General features: G+C 39.9%; 1 protein-coding gene across 1 annotated transcript in view; it reads right to left on the bottom strand.

Annotated features, from left to right (window-relative positions):
- The window catches only part of slit3 (slit homolog 3 (Drosophila)), a 186,571-nt gene that overhangs the window by 64,175 nt on the left and 103,150 nt on the right, over positions 1–19,246 (bottom strand). The window contains exons 7-14 of the mRNA XM_061276686.1: positions 15,398–15,469; positions 10,354–10,517; positions 8,336–8,480; positions 5,469–5,540; positions 4,813–4,884; positions 3,230–3,301; positions 2,542–2,685; positions 1,712–1,875 (exon numbers count right to left, since the gene is read on the bottom strand). Coding sequence (XP_061132670.1) covers positions 1,712–1,875; positions 2,542–2,685; positions 3,230–3,301; positions 4,813–4,884; positions 5,469–5,540; positions 8,336–8,480; positions 10,354–10,517; positions 15,398–15,469 — 905 coding nt within the window. The remainder of the gene's footprint in view (positions 1–1,711; positions 1,876–2,541; positions 2,686–3,229; positions 3,302–4,812; positions 4,885–5,468; positions 5,541–8,335; positions 8,481–10,353; positions 10,518–15,397; positions 15,470–19,246) is intronic.

The raw sequence follows: 19,246 nt of genomic DNA, 5'->3' as shown, positions 1-19,246 counted from the left end.
GAAGAGGGTTCGGAGGTTTTAAAAGGGGCGCTGGGATGAGCCATGCTAGCCCTGAAGCGCTGCCGTACGACCATTTTGAAGCAGGAGCAGGTGTGTGGCGGATCTGAAATCTCAGTGGACATGTCGTGCAATAATTAACAGCACAAAGTGGCAATCCTCCTGTTTATTACTTATTTTTAAACGTTCCCATCTCAAGCCAGTTCTATATCAGATCGTCATTACTTCTTTTAACAGTACACAGCGCAGTCATCTAAAACACATTCATATTAATTGACGCCAAGATTTCCTCATTTTTGTCCTTGATTAGAAAAAGAAAATGATGCTTCCCAATGCATACTAACAAAAGTAAAAGTTTAAAACAACAAATGCTGAAGTATGATTCTTTTCCATTGCAAAGTTCTCGTCTGGTTTTAGTTCTTGAATTTCCTTAATGGGAAATTCACTACACACCACTTTGAGTACGTCGGTCAATCACACTGACAAACAATGGAATGGGCAAAACAACATTTTTCCACCTGTAATAAGATCCTCAATTAAAGGTTATAATGACTTAAAGTCCCTGTAGAGTGAAAAAAAAATCCTCTAAATTTGACACACCACAACACAACTCTCCTAAATTTGAATGATGAAAAACCTTGATAGTGTTAAAAAAAAACTTGGAAAATGGATGCTATTTCATCTTGCATTTTTCTCGCAACATTGTGCAATGATGCTTGAGCTGCAAGCCTTTTCATGCTCTCAGGAAGGCACGGCAGCGGAAAGCCCTGGTCCACTCAATTCTGCACCTTTGCGACATGCTCGCTCATGGTCGACAACGAAGCTATGCCAGCAAACTATCCAAACTGAAGATGCATTTCCGGGGTGTAAACATATCGCAACTGCACAGGATAACCGCTGATGCGAATGGTCAAAGAAATTTTGCATACTGTGCCTGTGTTTGGGCTATTTAATTTTTTATTTTTTTGCAATGTAGTATCCGGTTTTGTAAAGCATCATGCAGTGTAAAAGGGACAATCATGTCAGACCTTCATATATATGACGTGTTTTATTGCAACATTGATCATCAGTTAAGGTTCCGAGTCACTTAATCGGCCAGTAGACGAAGGCGAGCGTGTGCCGGGCGGTCCCTGGCGCTTGACGGAACCATGTGATGCCACAGCAGGCGGGGCCACATGGTTAGATCAAGCACAAGAGACAGCTGCACGAGCCAATCAGAGTGCAGGTCCACACAGGAGGCAGGGCATGGAGGGGAAGAGGGGCAAGGGCGGCAAACAGAGAGTGGGAAGAGAGGATGAGGTCCAGAATCGTCCAGGGAGGAAGAGGAGGTACAAGGAGAGGGCAGCCAGAACCAGTTTCAGGAGTGACCATAGGCTCCAATGTTATTACTCTAAATGAGCGGTACCACCATCCTGACCAAAAAGCAGCAGTGGGATAGTCTTCTTTTAAAATACAAGATTTTAGTCCTGCCATCAATATTATTGTAAGCCACTGTAACTCAGTTTGGAATTTGACACTCATTTTTGCTCAAATAGGACCATAACAATCATGACTGGGGCAAACGTTCTATATTTGAAACATAATAGTATGTACATACAAGTGAAAAATTATGTGATCTAATATGTAGAAAAGTCCAAAAAATAAATAAAATGAAAAACAACAACATGGCAGAAGCCAACTGGACTAAAAAAAATATATCATTGTGTGCGCTTACCTGTGCAACGAAACTTCTTGCCCTTGACTTGGCTGATGCGCTTGTTGGCCAGCCTTCTTGGGTGGCTGCAGCGCGCCCCGCTGGTCTCGATGGGGTTGTCGAACAGAAAGTCGGCAAGCCATTTGAGGTGACAGTCGCACATAAAGGGATTCTGAGCCAGATGACTGTAGTGGAGAGAATGCATTTGTCACCATCTGCTTTCTTTATACCGCTGCCTGGTAACTGCTTTAGCCAAGTGCCAGGATTAGAGGTACAAAGGCCAATGCCAATTTGTGAGGAACTGCTCAACATTCTAATAGAAAACAAATTCATGCGTTGACTTCATTAGGTGTACCTGCATTTGAGAAATTGCACAACAGCTATTTTGACGAGACGTAGCTCGTTGCTCAATGTTCAGTCCTGGTTCTGCTTGAATTCTACTTTTTTTTTTTCGACAAGAATAGTGACAGGGTAGACAAGACCCTTAACTGGTTCCTATCCTATTTATCAAATAGGTATTTATCTGCCGATGATTTTCAGAGTTTGTCAAGCGTTCTTATGGTGTTCCTCAAGGATCAATCTTATGGCCCATCCTTTTTGAGCTCAGCAGTTGAAATGATGCATAAGTAAATCAAATGTATTTACCAGGTAATTAAAAATAAATTTGTTACAAACGGTGTCTGAAGAAGTTTACTTTTTTGAAAATGGCTTTTATCCACATTTTGCATGATCAAATCAAAACTTGCTGTGTCTAAATATAAGTTGTCCACCGCTGACAAAAAAAATGGGGAGGCGGGGCTAGTCACAAATTAAGGTGTGTTTTGTTAAAACATGAGTTTGTAAGCACTTACAGAGTTTTGATGGATCGCAGTGGTGTGAAAAGTCCTTTACTGATGGTTTGTAACTTGTTGTCATACAGTGACAGCAGGTTGAGATTGTGCAAGTCCTGGAAGGTGTTGACGCGGAGACAGTTGATCTTGTTGGCGTTCAGGAGGCTGAAAGAAGAATTGATGGATTTAAAGATTCAACTACATTCATGCTTGCTGAGGATTCAGATTTTCTTTTGAAAAGCATTGTTAGACTGTTAAAGCGAGGTAGGAGATAAAATAACGGGCGATATAACCTTAGTCTCTACCAATGAACACACCTGAATGTGCAGAAAAATTACCGTCTGGATCGGCTCATTCTCATTGTCTTTGCTTGACTTCACTTTATGGGGGAAAAGCCCCAGAACATTAGCTGTTTCTGCTGGAGGACTGCAGCGTTTGCAAGGACCATATGTCACATTTATATTGAATTATTTATTTGGACCAGGTCCTGCAACGGTGCTGGAGTTTTGAATGTCACCCCCGCTTGAATTCATTGGAAACACACTTGTGTTATTTTGTCAAACTGCATCATTAATATTGTTCAATGTTGATGCACACAATGGAGTACAGACGTAAAGATATTTTCAATGTCTATTTTTTCTGATTCAAAGTCAGTTTTAGCCCATGATCTTTGTATTTGTGAACCCTTTATAAAGATAAGAGTACTTACAGTAGCTGCAGGGACACCAGGCCATCAAACAATCCTTTCGGTATCTCAGTGATCTTGTTGCCATACAGGACCCTGCATGGGACAGTTATCAATGACGCAATTTAGGCGATAATGTTCATTCATTATTCGTCTGCGGTTTTGCTTCTGAAACCATATACCGTAATTTTCGGACTATAAGTCGCGTTTTTTTTCATAGTTTGGGTGGGGGGAGGGCGACTTATACTCAGGAGCGACTTATATACATATATATGTTTTGTTTTTTTCACTTTTTTGGGCATTTTATGGCTGGTGCGACTTATACTCCGGTGCGACTCATAGTCCGAAAATTACAGTATATAGAACTTTAAAAAGCACTTGATTAACATTTTGTTGAATTAAAAATGCAATGCAGTGTACGTGAAGGATATTGCTGCATTATAGGTCTCTGGCAGTGTCAATTAAAAATAAGCATTATTATATGAATAAAAGCAGGTTTAAAGACCTAGCTTGTCTTAAAAATATTTAATATTTTCTCTCTGCGGCCATTGTTTTATCTCCTTTGATGATCCAAATCTGCGGTTTGATGTAGCGTGCTCTAATCCTGCCGCACACGCGACCATTCACACCACTCGAGTGATTTCAATTTTTGTCCCATCACGCCTCAGCTCGCCTCCACTGACAGAGGCCACGTCTTAATGTCTGTGTGTGTGTGTGTGTGTGTGTGTGTGCGTCACTCGTAACACCCAGCAGAGGATTCACCTTGCCTGCCCTTTCTCGTCCGTCTGTCCGTCTCGTTTTCACGCTGCAGATTGATTCAAATTAAACTGTCCTTCATGTTCTTATCGCACTCGGCCCTCTTAGAGACACGCAAACAACACACACACTAGGTGATTACACGCACAAACTGAGCCACACAAATCAATGTGTGTGTCCTTTCCCCTTTGGGTGTCAGCCACAATATTTGGATTTGTTAAATGAGTGAAAATACAATTACATCGCTGCGTGACGGGCTGCGCTTTTGGTACTGCACTTGGGCATTGAATGGTGACTTTCGACTTAATTCACCTTTTAATACCAGCACTATCACAAATTAACAGAAAATGTAACAAATGTAAAATAAAAAGTTGACTACAACGTGAATCTGTGTGTAACAGCCCACTCCAGTTTATATTTGAAGGTAGATGGTAAAAGAAAAAGCGTTTTTCAAATTTAAATGAGTTTTCTACTAAACAAGTCTACGGCCTGACTGAATGAAGCTCCTCACCTTGTATCAACATATTTCCGTGGAACCAAGACGTGCGCACACGAGTGCTGAATGCTAAAGATGTGTTTTGCTAGTCAACCTTGGCTTGCTCTAATCAACCAATCTTACCGATTGATTTTGACGTCATTGTGGACCAACTCGCTGGCCCTTTGGGGAAAATTTGAAATGCATAAAAAAATCCACCATGGAGCAGCCAATAGAGTTGCCACAAAATAAAGACTGCAGATGTTTAGGAATAAATGAATACTATAATTCATATTGTAAATGTAGATCAGTGCTTCTGATTGTGCTTGGGTCATCAGTAAAGTCCTTACTGGCATGTGCGTGCCGGAACACTTACAGGGAGGTGAGCGAGCGGAGGCCGCTGAAGGCATCGGCGGCGATGTCGGAAATTTGGTTCTTACTCAAGTCTCTGTGGAAGGAGAGGCAGGGGGACAGTTAGTGCATTAGTGATACAGATGTCCTAGAACTGTCGCCGACAGCATACATCAGCAGAGGTCAAGGGAAGGCGCCTCGGTAAGGAGAAAACGAGAAAAGTAGGTGTAAGTAAATGAGCTGGCGGATGATGGACAGGCAGATGGGATGAAATGCGATGACCGTGATGCAGAAGAGAGAAAAAGAGGCGAGAGGAAAAGCCCACGCGGTGGCATGTTTAGTTCACGTCCATGAAGACGGATTTATTATGGAACCCCCGGACGCCGGAGGATGATTGGGCGCCTGAGCGATGACCTCACGTCCTTGTGAGTGTCATTTGTGATGATATCGGAGGACATTAACATGAGGAGTAAGGAGACCACATTTGGATCATATTTGGAAGTATTGGCACAGGAAGTGTTAATAGAAGCGCTCCTTGTGGTTCAATCTTTGTACTGTTAACTCATGTGTGTGTGTGTGTCTGTTACATACCGATGCAACCCATGAGAGTTTGAATGTATTCATGCAAGTTGAGAGAAGACTTTTAACAAAAAACTCCCAGCCCAGTGTGGAAAGACTCACATCCTTTTGAGTTTCTTGTATGAAGAAAAGGCTCCAGGTGGGACACTTTTGATCAAGTTCTGCTCCAAACGACTGGAATGACACAAAGCAAAGAGACATATATCAAGTGATGGTTAGATTTCCGCTGAGGATAAAGAATATATTGCTGCGAAGACTGTTAGATTGTCTGTCTACATGTGCTGCTGCAGCTGTGTTCAAACATCCATTCATCCATCACGTCTATTTGTTAGCTTGGTGGTGGAGTTCTAGGCAAAGATGTGGTAGTTTTAAATACAAACTATATTTGGTTGCAGTTTACAGTGGTGAAGCCTAAACTGATTCAAATGATATGTTGGATCTTGGTATATTGATGATGAGAAACATATTTGTGTAAAATGGTTGAGTTGTAGTTGGCTCCCTCGGAAATTTGCTTAAACTCAGCCCTCTCCCCAGGTGCCAGAATTTTACGATACCCCCGCATTTGTACTCGTTCCTCGTACGATTTTACGATTTTAATTTCAGGGGTTTAGAACTTTTTTGCGGAGCCCCTGAGATATACGTGCCCCCCCAATGGCCTTGCTTCGGCAGTGGCCCCATCTCATCCTCGAATCAGCTGGGATAGGCGCCACCCCAAAGAGGATGAAGGGGAATGGATGGCTCATTTACTGCAGTACCAGTGATCCAAACCCGGGAAGCAGACCATCATGTGCACAGTAGTTTGTGGAAGGCAAGGCTCAACGATAATGATGCAAATGTTGGAACGATGGATAAATGCATGTGTCACTGGCAACGCTGCACTGATAATCTTTGTTTTCCATACACAATTTCTACAAAAACAAAGCATTTTGCACGCTACTTTCTCAAGCCAAGGGCCAAATTGCAATGTACTAGATCTGCCCCCACACCCTACCCCCTCCCTCTTTACAAGACTGATTACACTGGCAGGTTCGTTTGGAAAAATACAATGTGGTCGAGTCGCATCCAGCTCATGTATTCTTAATGCCCGCTCGTTTGGAGGACATGAAGATGGAAGATGAGGGAGGAAAACCTGTGGAAGTGTGGAGAGGAGCCAAGGCGAGGACCAGGGTCAGCTGTCACCATGACGAATGGGATCCTAGCCGAGCCTCTTATCCTCCTACTCTTTAACCCGCACCCCGTTCTGCTCTTGACCCCTGTGCCTTTCGCATCCATCCATCCATGCGGACAGGTTTGCCATTATGGTTGGAGGTAGTAAAGAACAGCTGTAAGGTCTCATTGTTTCATTTGATGAGGATAATATCAATAAGTATAAACTGCCCAGGATATTCTACAAAGAGCTTTCAGTTGTGACGAATATGTACACAACAACAGACATGCGACTGAAGGCAGATTTACTTATCAAGGTGAAAAGACAAATGTCGCTGTGACGTGAAAAATTAGTAAAAGATGAAATCTGGATTGAACGCATTACTGAGAGAGGATTTCATTATCAAGCCAGTTCTCTCTCTGCTGAGGTTTAATTGATGCTGTCTACAATTAATTCATTTATAATGCGCAACGCTGGGATTAACAGAATGAATGTTGGCACCCAATTAACCATCTGACCATTTATGAACTGACAAAACAAGACAAATATTTTCATGATGATTTCATCATTAACGTGGCGCATAACAACTCTAAACTATTTTCAATGAAGTTGTTCTTTTCATTTGATTTTGCTGATTTAAGAAGTTTTCTGTTCAGGCACTGGGTATCCCATAAAAAAAAAAAGAAAAAAAGGTCTTTAATTTATGGCAACAAAACATTTTAGGAACCTTAAAATTCCAGTGTACCCTTGCTTGTTTCCTGGCCAGTGTCACATTCTCGAAAACATCTATTTAATAAAGCACTGTAGGCATCATTGTCAACCTGTAACAATTCATACAAGGGCATCGGCATTATTAAAGAGGTGCAGATATTGATAAGGGCGCTAGTTAAATGAAATTCTCCTTTGCGGGAGGCGACGCAAGGTTGAGACAAAGGCACTTAGAGGCTTAAGAGAATAGAACACATCACAGGAAGCCACTTTACAGGCACAATGAAAAAATCTTTAAGGCTGAGGTGACGATTAGCTGATGATTGAAACACGGAGGACATTGACTTGCCTGTGCGCACACAGGTAATGGTACACACACATTTGGCAGCAATCCATACCGCCAGCAGGAAGAAATTTGACATTGACCCAACCGATGTATTGGGAAAGATTTGCAAGTCAACCTAAATGCAGAGTAGACGAAAACAAAGCAATATATTCCCATGAATTTATTTTTTTGGGCTTATTTGTTAAAATCCATGTCATCTTCAAGGCCTCTGAACATCCCCATTATTTTAAAGTCCATTTTTATTGTTTGTACACATCACTATTGGATTATTCAAGTCAATTTTTCAAACGTAAAAGGACTACGATTAACTATCGAACAATGTGCGTGTGTCTAATAGAAGCACGGAATGAAAATAATTGCCTCTACAGAGAAAATAAAGCTTAAGTTCAATTTGCACTTAACTATTCATTTAACAATATCGGTATTATAGTTTGGAATGGTGTTCAACTGCACTGCATCATAAGCAGAATGTCAACAGCTCTTAAAACTCAAAACTGAGATTTCTTTATTATTTACCTTGTATTTTTTTTCCCGAAGCTTTTATATTGGATTTGGCAGGTGTTTGGAAAAGATACAATCCACAGGAGGACAGAGTGGATATACACTATACGGTCGGATAAAAGTCTGACTTTCACTTCAACCGAATAGAAGTTTTTTCTTTTTGAATACAGTTTAAATTGAGTTGAAAACCCCTCTCGGCAGAATTAAACATGCACCCAAAAACACGACTATAAGCTAAATGTCAACTAAAGTCAACGGCAGCCTTACATCTCGACGATGCCCTCCGGGAGGTTGGCGGGTATTTCGGACAGACTTTTGCGGCGACAGTCCACAATGTTGTTGTTGCACGTGCAGCTGGGCGGGCACACTGCCACCAGGGGCTCGCATGTCCGCGACTCCACCTGGGTGGGGCCTGGAGACCAATACAGACAATTAAAATCTGAGAAATAAACGATGGGAGAGGAGTGTAATGATAAGAATGAGCGCGGGTAATGCAATCCCAATGTTCTTCTAATCAGCCCCATTTGGATACAATTGTTTTAACAAGCAATAGCAAAATTATTATGATGTTTTACCCTCGTTTGGCCCAATTTGAATGGAAATGTAAACAAACGCATTAAGCTATGGAAACGATAAGAAGTACAGCAGTTGTGAGCTATAATGTGCCGATCAATCTTTTCAAGTATTCCAAGTAGGCCCAATACAATCACATGAAGGAATGGAAGCGCTCTGACCAATAAAATGCAATTGTGAGATATAATGCTGATGTTTTTCACCCTCCAATCCTGATAAATTCCCTGAAATAAAAATTAAAAGCATAGAAAATGAAAGGTGCTTTACAAGGAAAGTTTACCGTATTTTCCGGACTATAAGGCGCACCTAAAAACCTACAATTTTCTCAAAAGCCGACAGTGCGCCTTATAGTCCGATGCGCCTTATATATGGACTAAATTCCTAAATTTAAACTGGCCTGAAGCATTGTGTCATGAAATCAATCATAAGTGGCCCACTGAAGACTATGAATTATGAATCAAAAAGACTATGGATCATTATTTTGTGATTATAAAGTCATTTGTTGCGTCTGAAGTTGAAATAAAAAAGATAAAATGGACAATGATTTGATTTTGATTAAAAATCTGACGATGCATTAATGGTGCGCCTTATAGTCCGGTGCGCCTTATATAAGGACAAAGATTTAAAATGGGCCATTCATTGAAGGTGCGACTTATAGTCCGGTGCGCCTTATAGTCCGGAAAATACGGTACTTTATTTGAAAAGGTGTGGAAAAAAATGGATGCAGATAGGTTCAACCAGCGTGAGAAATAGACCTAATGTGAGGAGTCCTGATCAGGGCAATGGAGGCCGAAGCTATGAGGCTACAGTCTAATAAAGAGAAATCCGCCTGACAGTCTATTAGCGGCGAGCTGAATCAGACGCCTCTAAACAGCGATAAGGAAAAAAAAAAAGCTTTTCTTCGAGGAGCCTTTTGGCTGAACACGCTCTTTTCTGCATGCTGTCACATTAGAATAGACACCTTCATGCTGATCTGTCCGAGCTCTGCACGATAACACGGTGTGTAATAAGGAGACAAGGACGCTGTGCAGTGTGCGTGCGGGATTCAAGTCAAGAGTTCAGCTCAGCCCAAGATTATGCATTTGGGAGTATTTTTAACTCGCTTTGCAAAAGTCTTCGGCCATGACTTTCGAGATATTTTTTTAGGAAGGCTTATAGGACACTGTATACTGACATTTTAGTAATTCAAAAAGTTATAAATCCACGCTACTACCATTAAAGAAGCATATTGCATTTATTTAGGGAGGATAAAAGCAAGTACAGTAATTTATTACTATACAGATATTTTTTATTATTTTTTTAAAACTTCTTCTGATTTGGGATTTTTTCTGTGGGGGTATTTTTTGTTTGTTTTTTTCAGATTTGGAGGATTTTTTAGGGGGGTATTTTTTTCTGTGTGATTTTCTTCTCAAGACAACTTGGTAAACAAATACTAAATAAATCAGAAACAATGCACGAAAATGGAAAATTCCCTAAAACAGAAACAATTATTCTAAAAAATTGATTCAAGTGAAGGCAATGCATGTCTGTACATTAAAAATGCATTGAAAAAATCTTTTTTCTAGCCCACAATACTCCTAAAATATATGAACGCTGGGGTTTCACTGTACAATTTTCTTTTTCATAACACTTGTATGGGACGCAGGCGTTCCTAACATTAATGCAGCCGTATTGATGTCTCATGCACACAAACTAACCACTGCCAAACTCACCACTGCAGACAAAATCTTTCTTCTGCACGTCGGGCACATTCAGACCCCTCATGTGGGCGGGGGCCATGCACTGAGTGAAAGGCGCCAGGGCGCGCCTCGCTCGCAGCCAATCAGAGAGCCAGGACAGGTGACAGTCGCAGTGAAGGTTGTTGGAGTGGAGACGCCTGGAGATAAGCAAGTAGGAAAAAAAAAAACCCTGTAAATTTTGACAATTACGATAAGATGTCTGTGCTAACTGCTAACATGTTTCTCATCCAGCCGAGAAAGGTGGAGGCTTCACTTTTATCTCTGAACATAATCTTAATCTCAAACTGAGATTAAACAGTTACTTCAGATGCGATCCTGACCACTATTCGGTCTTGTTTTTGTAGTTGGTTTGACATATATCTTGACAAAAAAGTGCTTTCTCCGCTTTATAGTCAGAAACCGATGTATATGGCGAAATCAACCCATGTTTAAGAATGGAAAATTATCGAGACAAGTTTTTCTTTTTTCTTTTTTACAGAAGAAAAAAGTATATTTTTGTTCAATTATGTGCTAAAATTGATTCAATATTAGTCGTGTTTATTTATACAGCCCTTAATCACCGATACGTCTCAAAGGGTTTCACATGCCCACTGTTGACAAATATTGTCAACATCCCATGATCATAACCTCCAGGAGGGCAAGGGGAAAAACTCAAAACAAAATATTATAATTATTATAATTTCTTCATTTCATTTAATTTCTTAGAAATATTTTTAATTTGATGTCAATCAGCAGGTGCAGCAGTGAATCAGAATTTATGAACGGCTGTAAATGTGATGCAGTGCAGCTCTACGGAGTACTTCAACAGCAATAATCATGTTGTAAAACGACTATCAATATTATTATTGGGCAAAAATCAACCGTGTGTTTGAAATGAGAATCTCCTGTAACATTGCACAAACGAGACGGCACAATCAAGCCGATGATATGATTTTCCAATTAACACCTGACATCATGTGCAACTAATGTCCATAGGAGACAATCATGTGTCTGTCGTTTAAGTGGCACTTACGCCACTAAATCCCGTAGAAAACGAGCTCCTGGCGAGCTAATGTTCAGTGTTTGGTGCATTAAGGGATTTTTTTTTACCACAAAGCTGAGAGACTCCACGGGCGGACACCTTAAGAGTCACAAGGGGGCGGGAGGAGGAGAGCGGAAAAATGGCAGGATGTCTTGTCAGCGTATTATATGCCGGCCGGGATATCTGGCCTTTCACAAGACAGGCCTTCCTTTGTAATAAAGCCGAGGACAAATCCTGTTATGGAACAGAGATGGGCTCATTGATGCTAGCAGCGGGGGTAGTAGGTTTTAATACCGCGCTCCCATTATAAATCCAGTTTATAGTCAAACTCCCGCCTGGATATAGCCGTGTTTCGGCCCACCCCTGGTTACAGCCTTAATTACTGACAAGTAGGATTAAAACACGGGGCACAAAGCTCTGTGTGTGTGCGCATGTACCGCGTGTTGAGCTTCTGTGGTGCCTGCTGGATTTGTGGACACTTGATTGGCTTTATTGTGCTCAGTGTAACTAAGGTCAGAATTGCATGTGTGTGTTTTTGGTGACTTGGCCAGAAGTGTTTGTTTGTGTTGACATGCCAGAAGTGTATATCTGCATGTTCTGTGTGTCCTCGAGCCACAAGGTTACATTTTTATTACCGTTAAATCAAATTTAGCGAGTGTCGTTTATTTGAATTATGTAATGAGACTTCAAGTCAAGAGGTGACTAACAGCGTTGCCTCAACAGCTTCAAATCGGTATCACCACCGGCTCATCACAAATATTCGCTAATTTTCCATTTACAGGACATCATTAGCATCAATGCTAACTCCCATGCTTTGGCAGGTTTTTTTATTGTTGCTTGTTTAAAAGCCACGACGCTAAATCCTTCATAAAGAATCTAGAGCAGGGGGTGTCAAACTTATTTTGCTTCGCGGGCCGCATTGTAGTCATAGCTTCTTTCGGAGGGCCATTATGACTGTCAACCCAAATAAATGTATGAGCACCTCATATTATATACAGTAATAGCTACAAAACAAACTGACAAATAACTAATTTTCAAATCAGACGAGTAAAAACTGGTCAAATATTTAAAAAAAAAAAAAGATATTAAAAGTGAAGACAATTTGCAATTCTAGTAATGACACACGAATTTGATTTCGCACAATTTGTCTTCGCGGGCCACATAAAATGATGTGGCCGTACCTGGCCCCGGGCCTTGAGTTTGACACCTGTGATCTAGACCATTTCTAGAATGATCTTTTTACTAAGAAATACTCGATAGCAACTCCTTGGCAGAGGGAATGACTGAATGAGAAGACAGCAGAGTATTGACATGCAAATGCTGATGGTAAAGGACGCTGAAGCTGAGGCAGTAGGCAGTCACTCCGTCAGCCGGCTTTGACAGACAAGAGAAGCGGCGCGCGAGGCCTTCTGATTAAAAGATATTGGATATTGGTGATTCGCCACTCAATCTGCCATCAACTTGTAGAGCTACGCAGCAACCCGAAATCCAATTTTGTGGAGCTGATTTGAAGTGGTGGGACGAGCGCACGTGCACACAAACACGAGCGTTTTGTGATTGGCTGGGGGGACGGGAGCTGACGTTCAAATTTGAGCAGAAAGATGGTCTTGAAGCTCAAGTGGATTTGGGAGATCTGTCCTGTGTTGTGTGGGTTTTGCCACACTACATAATAGATAGAAAAAAATAAAAGCTTTTCTCCAGGGGATCAAATCCTTACATCACCTCTACTCTAAAGAAAGAAACTACAACACCTTGGTCAATAAAATGAAAACATTCACACATGTAATTTAGTCGCAAATTGTTAGCCGACAGCATATTGGCCTATGTTATTTTTTTGACTGTCCCAATAGCAATGAAAAACACTACAAATGTGATAGAATTGTATTTTTAAGGACAGTTGCACCCGCGAATAAAAAAAAAATAAGAATGAGCCAATAGGTGATGAATTGAATGTGGAACCACAATGAGCGGGGGTCCATTGAAATCCGCAAAGGTTGATCTGAGGCTTCTCGACCACTGGTTCAAGTGCCTTTCAGTGCACCCCAATAAAGAGCAAGTCTTCAAAATTCTTGTAAAAACGTATTTGATGCATCTCAGCACAACATTCTGATTAATATCACGTTTCTGAAATATTCTTAATTAAGCAGAAAAATCTTTTTTTTCATCCATTTGAGGGGGCGGCCATTATGCCTTGCACTGCCACTTGCTGTCAACAATTGCTGTCAGAAAAAGAACATTGGGTTCTGATTAGAGATGCACCGATCCGACTTTTTCAGTTCCGATACCGATACCGATGCCGTGGCTTTGCGTATCGGTCGATACCCGATACCGATCCGATATTATGGTTGATTTTTATTTTTTTTTAAACGTTTATTTCGAACATTAAAGAAATACAAGAAAAAAATAAAAATACAGAAAAATGATAACTCCATAATACAATAGAATATAAAAGAAAAAAGATATTGCATCATAATTTTCCTTTATCGTAAAATCATATTTGTTCAAAAAGGGAGTAGAAGGAAGCCTAAGCTTATCTGACTCTACCCCATGTAACTACATGTTTCTATTTAATTCTGTCAAGAATTTGTCCATAGTCAATATATTAAAGAAAGAAAAAAAAAACATACATATATATATATACATATATATATATATATATATACATACATACACACATACATATATATATATATATATATATATACACATACATATATATACACATATATACACATATACATACATATATATACCATATATTTTCTCATTAAAATACAAAGCAACTTAAACAACTTCACAGCATGTTACGGTATCCCGTCAATATTTTGTCCTTGTACATTTTTTTAAACTTAGGTAAGGTACTACAGTTCTTTAATTCGTCACTGCTGGTGTTCCATAGTTCCACACCTCTAACTGTTATACAATGTAACTTTAAGTTTGTTCTCACCAAATCTCTTTTAAACATACGTGTTCCTCTTAAATAATGGGTACTTTCCCTCCACTCAAACAACCTCTGGATACTGTTTGGTAATTGATTATTTTTTATTTTGTACATGAGTTGGATGGTTTTAAAGTCGACTAGGTCGTTGTATTTCAGTGAGTTCAATTTAATAATTGAACTCACTGAAATAATAATTCCGATTTTATTTAAGAAGCTACATAACTCTACATGTGGAACAGAAAAGACCAAAGGCAATGGCATCAGGCAGACTACACAGTTCTTTGCTCTAAATTAGGGGTGTCCAAACTAACGGTCCAGTTTTTATTGGCCCGCAGCAAATCCCCCCCCCCCCCCCCCCCCCATTCGGGAGAGAAGCGAACGCGCGCAGCCTTTGACGTCCCATTAGCAACCAGAAGAGAAGCGAACGCGCAGGGTTTGACGTCCGCTTAGCAACCCGGGGAAGAGAAGCGAACGTTCGCTCCATGTTTGCGTTTGTTTAGAAAACTCTCGTGGCATGCGGCACACGTGCTGCTAGCGTATGACGTAGCCCGCGTCCCAATAGATTAAGGAAAGTATCGGCTCACAGATCGGCTGTATTTTCCGATACCCGATCCATCTATTTTGTTGATATCGGGACCGATATCCGATCCAGATATCGGATCGGTGCATCTCTAGTTCTGATCCACCAGTTGAGAATTACTGTTCTGGGCTCTTCTTGTTTGCTGAATTAGTTGTGGTTCTTGTTTACCACCCCGATTTTGCTATTCGCTAGCTATTATACTGCTTATACAACCATAAAATATGTTCTCCAAATTAATTACAGGATTAGGGCCAATATACCGTTGCTCTTTTGATATACACTGAATGACTATGAGTGGAACAACATGTATTTACAACAAAATATTTCGAGGAGATCTCGAGTACTGTTACAGAAACGCAAACTTTGATGTCTGAATTCAAATTCACGACTAAATCTGTTCATGCATTCTCACCGAGGTTTCCATTACTAGTCCATGCACCTGACTCATGCACGTGTGTGTGTGTTTTGTACTCACAGTGTCCGCAACTTGGGCATGTGGTTGAAGCTGGACAGCGGGATGAGGGTGATGTTGTTGTTGTTGAGAGTGCTGCACAGAGAAAAAGCAGGAGAGCGGGAGAGGGTGAGAGAGGAAAAACAGATTCATTAGCCGAGTTCCAGGAAGCGTGCGCTGATGCACATCACCATAAATGTCATTCCAATCCACACTAATCCCAATGGAAACAAAACATACAAATAATCCTCAAAGTGCAGTTTCCCCGAAGCAACAATTTCAACACAAACAAAAAATTATCTATCCATCCATCCATTATCTGTACCGCTTATCTTAATCAATGAATAATATATTTTAACTTTATTGGCGTAGTTCTTGTTTATAATTATAAAGATACAAATTCTTTTGACGTTTCTAGTCAAATTAAAAATCTTGAAAATGCAGGAGTGTTTATCTAAAAAAAAAAAAAAAAAAATTAACCAAAGAAACCTCTCCAAAACAACCAATTTTTTTTGCAAAATATTTCCTGTCTTGAAATTTTACATTTTTTCTTCTGAGAACTCACCACCTTTCTTGAAAAAACTAAGTTGGCCTTCATCACAAACAAATGGACACTAGTGGCCTCACAAACATTTTTGCAGGTTTTCATGCCTGAATATAAAATGAGACAACGGGAGAAAGTAGAGGAAGCTACGCAAAGACATAAAGCTGTTCCATCAAAGCAACTCAGTGGGGACCAAAAGGCTTTTTTGTGCTTTTTTCCAAGGCACTGAAAGCTCATAAGATGGTCTTTTTACAACATAACACTCACGGGATGGCCAAATGCATCCAAAAAGCACCTTGTGTATACACGCTCAGGAAAAATATACTGCAGCAAAACACAGAAGACAAAGGTATAATACTGTATCACGGCCGTCACACCAAAAAAGCATTCAAAGTATTTACATGTGTTTTTGAAGGTTAAAAACTCAACAATTACAGCTCTAGTATATTGCGCAACACACTAGGGAAAGCCAGCATGTGATTTGGGAAAAATTAGTAACAATTTAATATATATGAGATCTGTGTAATTAAACGAGAAGGTTCATAGTGAAATCAATGATTTTAAATAGTTTTACATGATAAATATGTATTTTTAAAATCATATATCTGTAAAATTGTTAAAACCAGTGTATTTCCAAGTGTTCTAATGTGTTTGTTGCGTAACAAAAGCATTATAGTGTGGTCAAACTTAAAGTTTGAGAAAAATAATAAATGTTGCAAGGTCATTAAGTATTTGCTTCCTTTCAATAAATAAAGCTGACTTTGAACTTTGAACTTCCTCAGTGTAATAAATGAGGTTAGCATTTGCTTCCTTTCGTCAATGCAATGTGCAAAACATGTGTTATAACATGGTCATTAAAATTACCCTGTTTGTTAGTTATAAAATATAAATAAAAACAGTATGTCACTTCTACTAGATGTCCACTTTACTGTGGATGAAGCAATTCATAAAAGTTGATGCATTGTGCATTTTTTTTTTTATTTTTACAAATACTATTTCTTGTGACAAATATTGGCAGAAGCACAATCAAAGCATTCATTTCAAGTTGTCATAAACAGCCGAAAGGTAGCAGGCAAACATCAAAACACCCCACAGCGAGCGCTCGCTTCGGTTTGTTTGAAGCTAATGTTGTCACAAGTGGTCCAAATGGACTCATTACGCGAGAGTTTCCGTGTTTACGCTAACACCCACTCATCCCCAAAATACACCGTGCGCTCCGCACTGTTGATCTTACTACTTGTCGTTCTCTTTAATTCACTCGTCCTTCCGACTCACTTTCCACATTCTCCCGGCCGGCGTAGCCTCCGTGGCCTTGGTGGAGGGATCGAGTTTCACACTCGGTCACTTTCAAATAGACACGCACACATAAATTGGTCTGCCCTGTCAGGGGTGATTCCACCCAGTCTATATAATTTAATTGTGGAATAACAAACCCACCACCAAGCCCCCACTACAATTTCCCTGTCAAGTTTCTCCTGCTACCACTACACTTAAACATCTCTGCCTTAAGACTGTTGCCAGTGGTCCGAATTAGTCAAAAATAAACACCGAAGATCATTTATATATTACGTTTCACCTCAGACTGCACTTTAAATGCATCCCATTCTGACTGGCTCACGTTTTGTTTGTGTTCTCGCAAAAAGAATTAAGTGCGAGTTGTATGTGCGGTTGGTGGAAAGTACACAAAGGTTTCTGGGTGGAAATAAAATTACTGTTGAATTGTTTGTGTTGATTCCACTGAGGCAGGATCATATTTTGTGTATACGAGCACATTTGAACCGCTGGCTTTGTTTTAAAAAAGGAAAGAGCGATAAAAAATAAAACTGTTTGAAAAACAAAAATGCTAACGTGTTACTAGTATAGGATAAACTCTGAACATTTTGAATACCCGTTGTCGCATTTCTCAGATACAATCAGTTCAACTTTCGATCAATGATGTCATTTTGCATTGCTGAATCGTCTACACGTTGCTCCACTGTTAGTGTTTCAATAGCCGTTGCCTAAGGCAGTATAAAACTGCTAAACCTTTTGTTTTTAACCGCAATCTACGCAGGTCAAGCTTTGCATGTCACACTATCACCGCCAGTCCACCTCCTTACACTTGGGTGACACTTAGAAAAGAAAATCTCTGCACTGCAAAGTCTGTCAAACGCAATTTGGCTCATGTCCGGAAATGTGTATCGAACAACGTTATCCGACGGTAATCATCGGCTCTCAGCTCATGGTGTCAACTTCCCAATGCACACTGATGTCATCTACATTTCAGAATGGAATTGAAACTTTTGTTTTCAAGTAAAAAAAAAAAATTGTATTGCGACATTCATCTCTGATGTTTCCTTCTGCACTATTGACATTTGAATTCATTTAAATTTCAGGCTCCACAAAGTCTGCCAATGAACAGCCAATATGTGTGTGTGTGTTTGTGTGTAACAACACGATTGTGCGCGCATAATAAAGTGAATTTCCTATTAGTCTCTCACGCTCAATCAAGTTCATCAGACGCAAGTCGATACTCACGGCGAGCGCCTGAATTAAAAGGCCAAACAACGCAACGTGACGTTATGATCGCGCTGATGAGCAACATTGACTGCGTTCGATACGATCATTCTCACTTCCGATCTTCAGCATTAGTTCTCTACTGTGAGCACTTTTGCAACAAGTGAGTCAATGATTTTTACTGTATCTTGTCTTAGTTGTGAAATAAAATGGCATTATGAATATGTTGAGTGTGATGCAGCAGTGTTGCAAATTTGTTTTTAAGCTCTTTTAACTTACGTTCAAAATAATGTAAAACATGAGCGAAAGCAACTGTAGTAAGAGAAAAAATAATGTACAGACACTGATAGAGTGTAATGATCTTTTTGTGTGTTTACAGGAAACAAATCCCATTTTGGGAGGGGCCAAATACAAAGAAAAATAATGCAAATGTTTTCTGTGGGTGTAAAAAGCAGGATTACAGAGGACATGCAATCTTATGCAAAAAACAGACTGAGCTTGTAAACCACCCACTTTCTAGTTTCATTCTTCATCTTTAATATTTACCCTGTAAATCTAAATAAGTGTGTTACCAACTAGTGGATGGTCATTGAATGACATGTCAAATTAATGGGAAGAGTAACAAAATTAGTATCCAACTATAAGGTTATGCAATGTGGTCGTTTGGTGTAATATAGTATAATGTCAGATATAAGTCAGATTTTTTTTTGCCATTTCTGTTTTTGCAATTTGGCTTTACATAAAATAAGTCCAATGTAATGACATTCAAAAATGTTCCCCACCCTAAAGAGAGCGCCCCCAAAAATTGGCTGCAAAGGTAAACAGATCAAAGT

Source organism: Syngnathus typhle, linkage group LG1 (assembly GCF_033458585.1).
Source record: "Syngnathus typhle isolate RoL2023-S1 ecotype Sweden linkage group LG1, RoL_Styp_1.0, whole genome shotgun sequence".
Classification (NCBI taxonomy): Eukaryota; Metazoa; Chordata; class Actinopteri; order Syngnathiformes; family Syngnathidae; genus Syngnathus; species Syngnathus typhle.
Note: the sequence above shows the minus strand (reverse complement) of the source record. Positions and strands in the feature narration are given on the sequence as shown.